The 15,195-nt window shown below is 36.8% G+C and overlaps 1 protein-coding gene across 4 annotated transcripts in view; it reads left to right on the top strand.

Moving 5' to 3' along the window:
• Positions 1–15,195, top strand: part of CTSS (cathepsin S) — a 67,104-nt gene that overhangs the window by 18,894 nt on the left and 33,015 nt on the right. For all 4 annotated transcript variants that reach the window (XM_037003405.2, XM_037003404.2, XM_073234599.1 and 1 more), the window contains 4 exons: positions 10,141–10,290; positions 11,808–12,035; positions 13,070–13,235; positions 14,220–14,322. In XM_037003405.2, coding sequence (XP_036859300.1) covers positions 10,141–10,290; positions 11,808–12,035; positions 13,070–13,235; positions 14,220–14,322 — 647 coding nt within the window. The remainder of the gene's footprint in view (positions 1–10,140; positions 10,291–11,807; positions 12,036–13,069; positions 13,236–14,219; positions 14,323–15,195) is intronic.

Here is a 15,195-nt window from a genome sequence, read left to right as displayed (position 1 = left end):
GTCTTTCACTTCCTTGGTTATGTTTATTCTTCAGTATTTTATTATTTTTGTTGCAGTTGTAAATGCAATTGTTTTCCTGATTTCTCTCTGCTAGTTCATTGTTACTTCATAGGAATGCAACGTATTTCTGTGTATTAATTTTGTATCCCACAACTTTGCTGATTTCAGATATTAGATCTAGTAGTTTTAGAGTGGATTCTTTAACTTTTTTTATGTACAATATCATGTCATTTGCAAACAGTGACAGCTTAACTACTTTCTTACCGATTTGTATACCTTTATTTCTTTGTGCTGTCTGATTGCTGTGGTTAGGACCTCCAGTACTATGTTGAATAAAAGTGGGGAGAGTGGGCATCCTTGCCTTGTTCCCAGTCTTAAAGGGAAAGCTTTCAGCTTATTGCTGTTAAGTATAATGTTGGCTGTGGATTTGTCATATGTGGCCTTTATTATGTTGTGGTACTTGCCTTCTATACCCATTTTGTTAAAAGTATTTATCATGGATGTATGTTAAATTTTGTCAAAAGCTTTTTCAGCATCTGTGGAGATGATCATGTGATTTTTGTCCTTTTTGTTGATGTGGTGTATGATGTTGATGGATATTTTGAATATTGTACCATACTTGCATCTCTAGAAAAAATCCTACTTGAACATGATGGATGATCTTTCTGATGTATTTTCTAATTTGGTTTACTAATATTCTGCTGAGTATTTTTTATCTATGTTCATCATGGATATTGGTCTATAATTTTCTTTTTTTGTGTTTTCTTTGCTGGTTTTGATATTAGAGTATTGCTGGCCTCATAGAATGAGTTTGGAAGTATTCCCTCTTCTTCTGCTGTTTGGACAACAATTGTGAGGATGGGTATTAGGTCTCCTCTAAATGTCTGATAAAATTCAGTGGTGAGACCATCTGGTCAGGTACTTTGTTCTTTCGTATTTTTATATTTTTTATTTATTTTTTATTTTGGTATCATTAATCTACAATTACATGAGCAACATTATGGTTACTAGACACCACCCATTATCAAGTACCCACCACATACCCCATTACAGTCACTGATCCATCAACATAGTAAGATGCTATAGAATCACTACTTGTATTCTCTGTGTTGTACATCCTTCCCCGTGCCCACCCCTACATTATGTATGCTAATCGTAATGCCCCTTTTTCCCCCTTGTACCTCCCTTCCCACCCATCCTCCCCAGTCCCTTTCCCTTTGGTAACTGTTAGTCAATTCTTGGGTTCTGTGTTTCTGCTGCTGTTTTTTCCTTCAGTTTTTTCTTTGTTCTTATACTCCACATATGAGTGAAATCATTTGGTACTTGTCTTTTTCCGCCTGGCTTATTTCACTGAGCATAATGCCCTCTAGCTCCATCCATGTTGTTGCAAATGGTAGGTTTTGTTTTCTTCTTATGGCTGAATAATATTCCATTGTGTACATGTACTACCTCTTCTTTATCCATTCATCTACTAATGGGCACTTAGGTTGCTTCCACTTCTTGGCTATTATACATAGTGCTGTGATAACATAGGGGTGCATATGTCTTTTATAAACTGGGCTGCTGCATTCTTAGGGTAAATTCCTAGGAGTGGAATTCCTGGCTCAAATGGTATTTCTATTTTGAGTTCTTTGAGGAACTTCCATATTGCTTTCCACAATGGTTGAACTAATTTACATTCCCACCAGCAGTTTAGGAGGGTTCCCCTTTCTCTACATCCTTGTCAACATTTGCTGTTGCTTGTCTTTTGGATGTTGGCCATCCTACCTGGTGTGAGGTGATAAATCATGGTGGTTTTAATTGCATTTCTCTGATGATTATCTATGTGGAACTTCTTTTCATATGCCTGTTGGCCATCTGAATTTCTTCTTTGGAGAAATGTCTGTTCAGCACCTCTGCCCATTTTTTAAGTGGATTATTTGATTTTTGTTTGTTGAGGTATGTGAGCTGTTTATATATTTTGAATGTCAATCCTTTATCGGATGTGTCATTTATGAATATATTCTCCCATACTGTAGGATGCCTTATTGTTCTATTGATTGTGTCCTTTTCAGCTTGATATAATACCACCTGTTCATTTTTATTTTTGTTTCCCTTACCCGGGGAGATATGTTCATGAAGAAGTTGTTCATGTTTATGTCCAAGAGATTTTTGCCTATATTTTTTCTAAGAGTTTTATGGGTTCATGATTTACATTCAGGTATTTGACCCATTTTGGATTTACTTTTCTGTATGGGGTTTGACAATGATCCAGTTTCATTCTCTCCCATGTAGCTGTCCAGTTGTGCCAGCACTAGATGTTGAAGAGGCTGTCATTTTCCCATTGTATATCCATGGCACCTTTGTTGCATATTAATTGACTGTATATGTTTGGGTTCATATCTGGACCCTCTATTCTGTTCCACTGGTCTGTGGCTCTGTTCTTGTGCCAGTACCAAATTGTCTTGATTACTGTGGCTTTGTAGTAGAGCTTGAAGTTGGGAAGCGAGATCCCCCCTCCTTTATTCATCCTTCTCAGGATTGCTTTGGCTATTCAGGATCTTTGGAGGTTCCACATGAATTTCAAAACTATTTGGTCCAGTTTGTTGAAGAATGCTGTTGGTATTTTGATAGGGATTGCATTGAATCTGTAAATTGCTTTAGGCAGGATAGGCATTTTGACAATATTAATTATTCCTAGCCAAGAGCATGGGATAAATTTCCATTTGTTAGGGTCATCTTTAATTTCTCTTAAGAGTGTCCTGTATTTTTCAGGGTATAGGTCTTTCACTTCCTTGGCTAGGTTTATTCCTAGGTATTTTATTCCTTTTGATGCAATTGTGAATGGAATTGTTTTCCTGATTTCTCTTTCTGTTAGCTCATCGTTAGTGTATAGGAAAGCAACAGATTTCTGTGTATTAATTTTGTGTCCTTCAACTTTGCTGAATTCAGATATTATTTCTAGTAGTTTTGGAGTGGAGTCTAGGATTTTTATATACAATATCATTTCATCTGCAAACAGTGACAGTTTGGCTTCTTCCTTACCAATCTCGATGCCTTTTATTTCTTTCTGTTGCCTGATTGCCATGGCTAGGATGTCCAAAACTATGTTGAATAAAAGTGGGGAGAGTGGGCATCCTTGTCTTGTTCCTGATCTGAAATGAAAAGCTTTCAGCTTCTTGCTGTTAAGTATGGTGTTGGATGTGGGTTTGTCATATATGGCCTTTATTATGTTGAGGTGCTTGCCCTCTATACCCATTTTGTTGAGAGTTTTTATCATGAATGGATGTTGAATTTTGTCGAATGCTTCTTCCGCATCAATGGAGATGATCGTGTGGTTTTTGTCCTTTTTGTTGATGTGGTGGATGATGTCAATGGATTTTCGAATGTTGTACCATCCTTTCATCCTTGAGATGAATCCCACTTGATCATGGTATATAATACTCTTGATGTATTTTTGAACTCGATTTGGTAATATTTTGTTGAGTATTTTTGCATCTATGTTCATCAGGGATACTGGACTGTAATTTTCTTTTTGGTGGGGTCTTTGCCTGGTTTTGGTGTTAGAGTGATGCTGGCCTCATAGAATAAATTTGAAAGTATTCCCTACTCTTCTTTTTTTCTGGAAAACTTTAAGGAGAATTGGTATTATGTGTTCTCTATATGTCTGATGAAATTCAGCAGTGAATCCATCTGGTCCGAGGCTTTTGTTCTTGGGTAGTTTTTTTTTATCACCAATTCAATTTCTTTGCTGGTAATTGTTCTGTTTAGATTTTCTGTTTCTTCCGTGGTCAGTCTTGGAAAGTTGTATTTTTATAGGTACTTGTCTATTATTTCCAGGTTTTCCAGCTTGTTAGTATGTACATTTTCATAGTATTCTCTAATAATTATTTGTATATCTGTGGTGTCCGTTGTGATTTTTCATTTCTCATTTCTGTTTCTGTTTATGTGTGTAGATTCTCTTTCTCTCTTAATAAATCTGGCTAGAGGTTTATTTATTTTGTTTATTTTCTCAAAGAACCAGCTCTTGGTTTCATTGATTTTTTTCTATTGTTTTATTCATCTCAATTTTATTTATTTCTTCTCTGACATTTATTATGTCCCTCCTTCTACTGACTTTGGGCCTCATATGTTCTTCTTTTTCCAGTTTCAATAATTGTGACTTTAGACTATTCATTTGGGATTGCTCCTCCTTCTTTAAATAGGCCTGGATTGCTGTATACTTTCCTCTAAGTAGTGCCTTTGCTGTATCCCACAGAAGTTGGGGCTTTGTGCCATTGGTTTCATTTGTCTCCATATATTGCTTGATCTCTGTTTTAATTTAGTCATAGATCCATTGATTATTTAGGAGCATGTTGTTAAGCCTCCATGTGTTTGTGAGCCTTTTTGTTTTCTTTTACAATTTATTTCTAGTTTTATACCTTTATGATCTGAGAAGTTGGTTTGTATAATTTCAATCTTTTTGAATTTACTGAGGTTCATTTTGTGGCCTAGTATGTGGTCTTTTCTGAAAAATGTTCCATGTACATTTGAAAAGAATGTATATCCATCCTGCTGCTTTGTGGTGTAGAGTTCTGTAGGTGTCTATCAGGTTCATCTTCTCTAGTGTGTTGTTCAGTGCCTCTGTGTCCTTACTTCTTTTCTGTTTGGTAGATCTGTCCTTTGGAGTGAGTGGTTTGTTGCAGTATCCCAAAATGAATGCATTGCATTCTATTTCCCCCTTTAATTCTGTTAGTATTTGTTTCACATATGTCAGTGCTCCTGTGTTGGGTACATAGATATTTATAATGGTTATATCCTTGTGTTGGACTGCCCTCTTTATCATTATGTAATTTCCTTCTTTATCTCTTGTTACTTTGTTTGTTTTGAAGTCTATTTTGTCTAATACAAGTACTACAACTCCTGCTTTTTTTCTCCCTATTGTTTGCATGAAATATCTTTTTCTTTCCTTTCTCTTTTAGTCTGTGTATATCTTTGGGTTTAAGGTGAGTCTATCGTAAGCAGCATATAGATGTGTCTTGCTTTTTTATCCACTCTGTTACTCTGTGTCTTTTGATTGGTGCATCCAGTCCATTTACATTTAGGGTGATTATTGATAGATATGTACTTATTGCCATTGCAGGCTTTGAATTTGTGGTTACCAAAGGTTGAAGGTTAGCTTCTTTACTATCTACCCATCTAACTTAACTCTCTTACTAAACTATTATTAATACAGTTTGGTGATTATTTCTCTCCCTTGTTGTTCTTCCTCCTCCATTCTTGATATGTTACATGTTTTATTCTGTACTCTTTTGTGTTTCTTTTGACTGCTTTTGTGTATAGTTGATTTTATTTTTTGCCTTTAGTTAGTATTTGTTTGGTCTGCTTTCTTTGCTGTGATTTTATTTTCTCTGGCAACATCTATTTCACCTTAGGAGTGCTTCCACTTAGAGAAGTCCCTGTAAAATACCCTGTAGAGTTGGTTTGTGGGAGGCAAATTCCCTCGGCTTTTACTCATTTGGAAATTGTTTAATCTCTCCTTCAAATTTAAATGATAATCGTGCTGAATTCCCAGCCTGCTGGGCTGTGTGCTAGGGCGATTTTGTTCAGCACTATTCCTTAAGACTTTTAAAAAGCACCCACTTTTCTTTTGTCCCTGGGGAGCCTGCTGTGGGGACCCACTCACAGTCTCCATCTCAGACCCTACACTTCCATTTCTCTAATATCCAGTACACCATGCAATGTGTGTCTGTACTCCTGTGCAGATTACTAGGGCTGGTTATTTAACAGTCCTGTGCTTCTGCTCCCTGAACACTCTAATTCTTTTCCTCCCACCAGTGAGCTAGGATGTGGGGAGTGCTTGGGTCCTGCCGGGTCATGGCTTTGTACCTTTTCCCCTTCGTGAGATGCTGAGTTCTCACGGATGTAGATGTAGCCTGGCTGTTGTACTGTATCTTTTGGTATCTTTTAGGAATAGTTGTAGTTGTTGTGTTTTCAAATATATATATGGCTTTGGGAGGAGATTTCCACCACCCTACTCATGCCGCCATCTTGCTCACCACTCCTCTCCCAGGGGTTTTGTTCTTAAGTAGTTTTTTAATTACCAATACAATTTCATTGCTGGTAATTGGTCTGTTCAGATTTTCTGTCTCTTCCTGGGTCATTCCTGGGAAGTTTTCTTTTTCTAGAAAGTTGTCCATTTCTTGTACGTTATCCAATTTGCTAGCATATAATTTTGCATCGTAGTCTCTAATAATTCATTGTATTTCTGTGGTGTCTAGTAATTTTTCCTTTCTCATTTCTGATTCTCTTTATGTGTGTTACATGTTACATGTTTTATTCTGTACTCTTTTGTGTTTCTTTTGACTGCTTTTGTGAATAGTTGATTTTATTTTTTGCCTTTAGTTAGCATTTGTTTGGTAACTATACTCTTTTTTTCATTTTACAAGAAATACTGTAAAAATATGACTAGGGGTGTGTTTATTTTGTTTATTTTCTCAAAGAACCAGCTCCTAGTTTCATTGATTCTTTCTATTGTTTTATTCTTCTTGATTTTATTTGTTTCTGCTCTGATCTTTGGGTCCCTCCTTCTACTGACTTTGGGCCTCATTTGTTCTTCTTTTTATAGTTTCATTAATTGTGAGTTTAGGTTGTTCATTTGGGATTGTTCTTCTTTCCTGAGTTAGGCCTGTATTGCAATATACTTCCCTGTTAGCAAGGCTGTCACTGCATCCCACAGATTTTGTGGACTTGAGTTACTGTTTCCATTTGTCTCCATATATTGCTTGATCTCTGTTTTTATTTGGTCATTGCTCCATTGATTATTTAAGAGAATGTTTTTAAGCCTCTGTGTGTTTGCAGGGTTTTTTTGCATAATTTATTTCTAGTTTCATACCTTGGTGGTCTGAGAAACAGGTTTGTACAATATCAATCCTTCTGAATTTACAGAGTCTCTTTTTGGGGCCTGGTATGTGATCTATTTTTGAAAATGTTCCTTGTGCACTTCAGAAGAATGTGCATTCTGTTGCTTTTGGGTGGAGTGTTCTGCAGAAGTCTGTTAAGTCTATTTGTTCTAGTGTGTTGCTCAGTGTCTCTGTGTCCTTACTTATTTTCTGTCTTGTTGACCTGTCCTTTGTAGTGAGTGGTGTGTTGAAGTCTCCTAAAATGAATGCATTGCATTCTATTTCCCCCTTTAATTCTCTTACTACTTCTGTTACAAATGTAGGTGCTCCTATGTTGTGTGCATAGATACTTGTAATAGTTATGTCCTCTTGTTGGTCTGGCCCCTTTATCATTATGTAATGTCCTTCTCTGTCTCTTGTGACTTTCTTCATTTTGAAGTCTATTTTGTCTGATACAAGTACTGCAACTCCTTCTTTTCTCTCCCTATTGGTTGCATGAAATATCTTTTCCATCCCTTCACTTTTAGTTTGTATACACTTTGGGTTTGAAGTGACTCTCTTACAGGCAGCATATAGATGGGTCTTGTTTTTATCCATTCTGTAACCCTTGGTCTTTTGGTTGGTGCATTCAGTCCAATTACATTTAGGGTGATTATCAATAGATATGTAATTATTGTTATTGAAGGCTTTAGGTAAGTGGTTACCAAAGGCTCAAGGGCAGCTTCTTTACCATCTGGCAGTCTAACTTAACTCGCTTATTACACTATTTCAAATACAATCTAAAGGTTCTTGTTTTCTCCCTTCTTTTTCTTCCTCCTCCACTCTTTATAGATTAGGTGTCATATTCTGTACTCTTTGTGTATCCCTTGACTAACTTTGTGGGTAGCTGATTCAATTTGTATTTGCTTAGCAATTAATTGGTCTACTTCTTTTACTGTGGTTTTGTTTTCTCTGGTGACGGCTTTTTAGCCTAGGAGCATTTCCATCTATAGCAGTCCCTCCAAAGTACACTGTAGAGATAGTTTGTGGGAATTAAATTCCCTAAACTTTTGTTTATTTGGAAATTGTTTAATCTCTCCTTCAAATTTAAATAACAGTCTTTCTGGGTAGAGTATTCTTGGTTCAAGACCCTTCTGTCTCATTGCCTTAAGTATATCATGCCACTCCCTTCTGGCCTGTAAGATTTCTGTTGAGAAGTCTGATGATAGCCTAATGGGTTTTCCTTTGTATGTGGCCTTTTTTCTCTCTCTGGCTTCTTTTAATACTCTGCCCTTTTCCTTGATATTTGCCTTTTTAATTATTACATATCTTGGTGTTGTCTTCCTAGAATCCCTTGTATTGCAAGATCTACGCACTTCCATCACCTGAGAGACTATCTCCTTCCCCAGATTGGGGAAGTTTTCAACAATTATTTCCTCAAAGAAAGATTCTATCTGTTTTTCTCTCTTCTTCTGGTACCCCTATAATGCAAATATTGTTCTGTTTATATTGGTTGCACAGTTCTCTAATTATTGTTTCATTCATAGACATCCTTTTTTCTCTCTGTGCCTCAGCTTCTTTGTATTACTATTCTCTAATTTCTATTTCATTTTTGATCTCTTGTACCTCATCTAATCTGCTTTTAAATCCCTCCATTGTGTGTTTCATTTCAGATACTGTATTCAATATTTCTCTCTTGAAATCCTCCCTGAGATCCTGAATATTTTTCTGTAGCCCCATGAGCATGTTTATGATTTTTATTTTGAAATTGTTATCAAGAAGATTGGTTATTTCAGTTTCACTTTACCCTCTTTATGGTGTTTGAGAGATTTTGATTTGTACCAGGTTCTTTTGCCATTTCATATTCCTAATGATTGCTATGGCATAATAACTTTGTGTAGGTGATGTCCTCTAGTGCCCAGAACCTCTACTCTCTGGAGCTGCCCAGCACCTGGAGTGATGGTGGGAGTTTGCAGGCATGCAGCACCAGTGCCTGCTGGGAGGAAAGAGCTCTTTCCTGCTTCCTAGCCACAGTGCCTGCCTCCACTGCCATGGCCAGTGGGCTGATCATGCAGTGAGGAGCCTCTACGCTACTCCCATCTAGCTGCCAGAGGAGAGGCCACCCTCCAGCTGGCCTGGCGTGATGGCAGGGGCAACAGGTTTGCAAACTGGTGCTGGCTGGGAGGAAGGAATGGTAGGCTGTGTATTGCAGTGGGGGGCCTTGGCTCTGCATTGCCAGATGAGCATGTGAAGCTCCTGCAAGTTCCCACCCTGCTGTGCTGAGTTTGCTGGAACAATTTTGTCCACCTGTCCTGTCTACTGAGGAGTGAGCTCTGTGTAATCCTTGTCCCTTTAACACTCTTGCTGTTAGGAAGTCTTTCAAAGTGCCTGCCTTTTTTTGTCCAGGAGTGGACAGTCATGGGTACTTATTCTCCATAAACTGCTGGAATCTCAGTCTCTCCAAGTATTCTGCCTGTCATTGCTTTCTAACCCCACTAATCTCTGGAGCACCATGTAATGTGAGTTCGTGCTTCCACAACAGATCTCCAGGGGTGGATGTGTAGCAGTCCTGGGATTCTACTCCATTTATCCTCCCACTGGTGAGCTGGGGAGGGAGGAGGGCTTAGGTCCCACCTGATTGCAGCTTTGCTACTTTATTTTTCTGTAAGGTCTTCTCTTTTCCCCAGATGTAAGCCATCTGTTGCAGTCTTCCTTCCCATTGCTCTTTCAGGACTGGTTGTATTTGCTATATTTTTGTGTTACATATAATTTTGGGAGGAGGTTTCTGTCTCACTTCCCATGCTGCCTTCTTTTTCTGGAACTAACTCTCCCATTAGTTTTTATATTTTATTCCACCCTACAAAACTTTACCATTGTGACCAAAATTAAGATTTATAGTACTGTTTGGAAGGGAACATCCTAGGTAGATTAAATTCATACTTAAATACAGGTATCTCCTTTATATTTATTTTATCACAAGGAAAACTATTTCAATCCATTTTTTAAACATTCCTTTTATAAAATTATGCCTTCTTTGAACCTAAAATCTGTCTCCTTGTAACCTCTAATTTTTACTATTTCCTTCTTTGCCTTCCCACAGTCTGACTGGGATGCTAACGCAAAGTGTAAGATGAAAGAAATCCATATAATTCACCTATCAGATAGTTTATGGTTCCTATGGTGGTCACAACTACCACTAGCTTTTCTCATTTGCTAAATGTATTCACAGTTACAGTTATTGGGGTGTTGGATAGAAGGATATAAGTGAAAAGATATATATATATATTTTTTTACCTTGTAGACAAGTGAAGAAGTAATGTCTTTGATGAGTTGCTTGACAGTTCCCAGCCAATGGCAGAAAAATGTCACTTACAAATCAAACCCTAATCAGAAATTGCCCAATTTTCTGGACTGGAGAGAGAAGGGGTGTGTTACTGAAGTGAAATACCAGGTGAGTGTTGTCATCCTAGGCCTCTGTACCCCAGGTAGAAATCTCTGTTCCTTAATCATTTAACCTAGCTACACAATTTGGCAGTGAATCTCCCTTACATTACTTTCTAATGATTTTTGTTATTCTCTTCCCAACTAAATAGTAAGTTCCTTGAGGGCAAGGACCACATATCACACTTCATTTGTATTCCCCAACAGTGCTTAGAACACCAATAGTTAAAGCCACATTTGACGCAAACTGTGAGCTAAAAAAATAGGTCTTTAGGATAAACTTTTAGTGCTCATGCTACCCACAGACTGCACTGGACCCTCCACCATACCAAGACAATTGCTTGAGATAAAGTATTGTGTGTAGTAGAGATTATTGATCAGGAAATTTCTCCCTCCATCTCACTTATGAATTTCAGGGGTTGAAGGAGAGGAAAGAACTAGAGCTAAGAGTCACCTATAGATTATACCAGTCAAGTTAATTCCTGACTGGACTTGCAATGTTAGAAAAAGAAATATGGGCTTTATAAATGCGTTCCTTTGTTTTTGTATTTCCTTTAATTTGCTTATAAAACAAAAATTTTGTATTTCCTATAATTTTGCTTGGCTACAAAAATCTTAAATTACTAAGGATAACAAAGGCTAAAACACATGTATCACCTTAGAGGTCAGGAGAAGTGAGAAGAAGCAGCGTTCTCAGAAGCTGTCCCAGCTTGTTACCAGTGAAGAATGTAAAAATTAAGAAGTGAATGGTATTGCTGATCTCTTATTCTTTTCCACCTAGATACTTTTCTTTCAATTAGTTTCGGGTTTTTTACTGGAGCTTCTCTAAAATGAATGTTTGGGAAGATCCAATAAACTACATATTTAAGTGTTAACTATAAAAAATTTAATGAGCTCCTTTCCCTGGGTGCTTACATTTTGATGAGTGATTTTATTTTAACTAAAATCAAATTCAACTTATTTCCTTTGGGTGGAAAGCAAGGTGAGGTGAAGGGGAAAGTGTGAGAGAGCAATTATGATAGGACTCTGGACCCTCTGCACCTTTTGTAATTAAACCAGATCCCTGTATAAGATCTTTTGAGCAAAAAATTCTGAAGCTAAAAATATGTGAAAAAATTTAACCTTATGTTTCAGGCATCATTTGGCAGGAGGGAAGGTATGTTAGGTCAAGAGAATCATCCCAGATCCTCTCAAAGTCGTGGTACTGGAGGCATCTACCTACTTATGCGTAAAGATAGATGGGATTCAGTACTTGCTCAGTGAGTACTGTTTCTTAATATATTTGAATATTTGAATAGCAATTATGCTCTGAGCTCAACCATTTGTAAATTTTTATCAACGTTGGACCTTTCCCAGAGAACAATACGTGTTTGTTCTTCATTTCCATTGTCTAATAGATGAGGAAATTGTAATAGGAGAACTCTTTAGAACTACTGGCTGGTATGTTGGGAGTTGCCCACTTTATATTACAGAAGTCATCCTTATTGACTTTCTATGACGGCCTTTGTGACTTTATATCTGTTTTAGGGTGCCTGTGGTGCTTGTTGGGCTTTCAGTGCTGTGGGAGCCCTGGAAGCACAGCTGAAGTTGAAAACAGGAAAGCTGGTGTCTCTGAGTGCACAGAATCTGGTGGATTGCGCAACTGAAAAATATGGAAATAAAGGATGCAATGGTGGCTTCATGACACAGGCTTTCCAATATATCATTGATAACAACGGCATTGATTCAGAAACTTCCTATCCCTACAAAGCCATGGTGTGTCATAAACAAACTTTTTGTGCTGCCTATGACCTTAGCTAACTGTTCTAAACTCACCGTCAAGCCAATTGCTTGAGAAGCAGCGTTATGTGTGAGAATTCCAATCAAGAATCCTTAAATGCTCAAGAGTTCCCATTCTTCTGCAGCCTTATCAGCCTTCTTAATTTAACAGTGGCACAATGATTTTGAGCAAACAAGTAGAATTCATGCTTAAAAATAGATTTTCCAGCAAACCTTCCTTAACACCCTTTCCGTGTATCTGTCTGCTATTTACACTTTCTTGTCCTACAGCCTCCTATGCTCAACCTTATTCTTAGCTCATCAACCACATCATTTGTCTACCTACTAAAAAGCTAAATAGTGCCCTCCTCTTCCTCCTCACAAGTTCATTATATATTTTGTTAAATGATATAAGTAATATATTCACATTACAGAATATTTAGAAAAGATTAAAAATATCACTCAGAAATCTCCTGCCTTAAACACTATAATTCTGGTTTATTTCTGTCAAGATTTTTTCCTATTAAGCATTTAAAGAACATAGTTGTATACACAGCAAACATGACCTCCCCTTTTCCTCTTAATATACACTCTAAATGTTTTCCACATTACATAGTATTTAAAAACCATAATTTAAACTGCAGATTTTCTTGCATACATTATATCAACAAAAAAAAATTTGAAGCTGTAGTACAGAGTTTATGATCTTTATGTAGTGTGCCCCTACAATTCAACTCAGAGTCTGAAGAACATTATCCTGGCAACTTTTGCATGTATGAAGATGTTCACAATTAAAACAATAGAATAGTTCTGGATTTCCACTGTTGTTTGTGAAACATGGAATTGATAAGGTTTGGAAGCCCAGGATGTGAGCTTTCTTTCTTTAAAAGGAGGAAGGATTCTTAGAGTAAATCACCTTGAAAAGAATAAATGAGGAAAGAAAACATATTTGAAATCCAGACTTATGATATTGGTAATTTTTAAAAGAAGTTGACATATACTTCTTGATCTGATTTATACTATTTTTGCAGGACGAAAAGTGCAAGTATGACTCAAAAAATCGAGCTGCCACATGTTCTAAGTATACTGAACTCCCCTTTGGCAGTGAACATGCCTTGAAAGAAGCTGTGGCCAATAAAGGACCTGTGTCTGTTGCTATAGATGCTAGCCATTCTTCTTTCTTCCTCTACAGAAGTGGTAAAAACTCATATATATTAGCCTCTTGTTATATAAGAAAGAAATTATCCTTCCCCATCTCTCCACACCTGAGTGTTTAGAGTAGGTTAAACAGAATGTTCTATTTCATTCATTTATTTTATACCCAGTTCTAATTTGTAAAGTAATACTTACCAAAGTGTACTAACACTACACAGGTACATGTCAAGTACTATGATAAATTCTTTCTGTGCATTATCTCATTTAATCCTCTCAATAACCCTATTTTATAGTTGAAAAAACTATGTCTTTGCTGGTTAATTTGCCTAGTCACAACGTCAGAAAGCGGTTAACTGGGATTAGAAACCATGCTACTTGACTCCAGAACCTGTGCTTTAACCACTATAGCCACTGTGTACTGCAGGTGTAGCCAAGCAGTGTTCAAGAGAGCACCCACCCTTAACTGGCTTTGTAAACCCCACGCCATCCCCTTTCCAGGAGGCCTGGCTTCTCTTTCCGTGGGCTTCCCTGATTACAAGCTATCGCTAATAAACTCTGCCTGCTTTCTTTAAAAAAAAGAGAAAGAGAGCACCCCCTAATGGCACAGTGTTGTATTGGACAAAGTAGAAGGCTATGATCTTTTTTTTTTAACTTTACCTAAGGATCATTTAATCTAACAATGGATGAAAATCTATGGAACAAATAATTTAGGAATATACACAAAGAAATATAACTTACTATAAGCTAAAAATAATTAGAAAACGGTGACACTTTATCAAAAAATTCTGAGGGAACTATAATTGGATTGATGCCAAACTTGACAAGAAAACTGACAAACATAGTATCGATAGCAAAGAATTATGAACTCCAAATAGTTTAAACATTAGAGTGTAGTTCATGGTCCTAAAATTTTAATTAACCTTGCCATACATCCACAACAATCTAATAAAAGTAATAGCATTTTCAAATGTCCTTCATTGTCACATACCATTCATTCTTTTTTTCCACCCATATTTTGTTTCTCAGGTGTCTACTATGATCCATCCTGTACTCAGACTGTGAATCATGGTGTACTAGTGGTTGGCTATGGTAACCTTAATGGGAAAGACTATTGGCTTGTGAAAAACAGGTACTGTATTGGACATTTTAATATATACTTAATTAAAATAAGAAATTTGATAGAGCCTTAACAAATGCTTTCTTGTGATTATGATGATCATGATATTGACAAAGATAAACATTTTTTTTCAAATTATTTTTAGTTATTTATATTTTGAGTATTTACATGGTTTCAAAATTACAAAAAGTTTAAGAGGACATATAATTTTTGTATTGAAGTACTGTTGATACAGAATTTCATATTGGTTTAAAATATAAAACAGAGTGGTTCAACAGTTACAAATATTATTAAATCCTCACCCCCTCCAGCACAGTTACTATCTGTCAACCTACGAAGATGTTACAGAAGCATTGGCTATATTCTTCATGCTGTACTACTGTCCCTATGACCAACTTATAATATGATTGAGAATTTTTGTGCCCCTTTATCACCCTCCCCCTCCCCATCCACCCACCCAAATCCCTTCCCCATGTAACCAAGAGTCACTTCTCAGTCTCTGTGAGTCCTCTATTGTTTTGTTCATTCTGTTTTGCTTTGTTTTTATATTCCACAAATAAGTGAAATCACATGGTACTTGCCTTTCTGCTCATGGTTTATTTTGCTTAGCATAATACCCTCTAGATGCTCGTTGTAAATGGTAGGATTTCTTTTTTTTATAAAGGCTGAATAATATTCCATTGTGTATATGTACCACATCTCCTTTATCCATTCATCTGTTGATGAACACTTAGGTGGCTTCCATATCTTGGCTATTGTAAATATTGCAAATAATGTAAATAACATAGGGGTGCATATATCTTTTTGAATGGGGGATTTTGTTTTCTTCAGGTAAATTCCTAGAAGTAGAATTACTGGGTCAAATGGTATTTGTATTTTTAGGTT

Source organism: Manis javanica, chromosome 4, assembly GCF_040802235.1.
Source record: "Manis javanica isolate MJ-LG chromosome 4, MJ_LKY, whole genome shotgun sequence".
In the NCBI taxonomy this organism is placed as follows: Eukaryota; Metazoa; Chordata; class Mammalia; order Pholidota; family Manidae; genus Manis; species Manis javanica.
The sequence above is the reverse complement of the archived record's forward strand: the minus strand, read 5'-3'. Positions and strand labels throughout refer to the sequence as shown.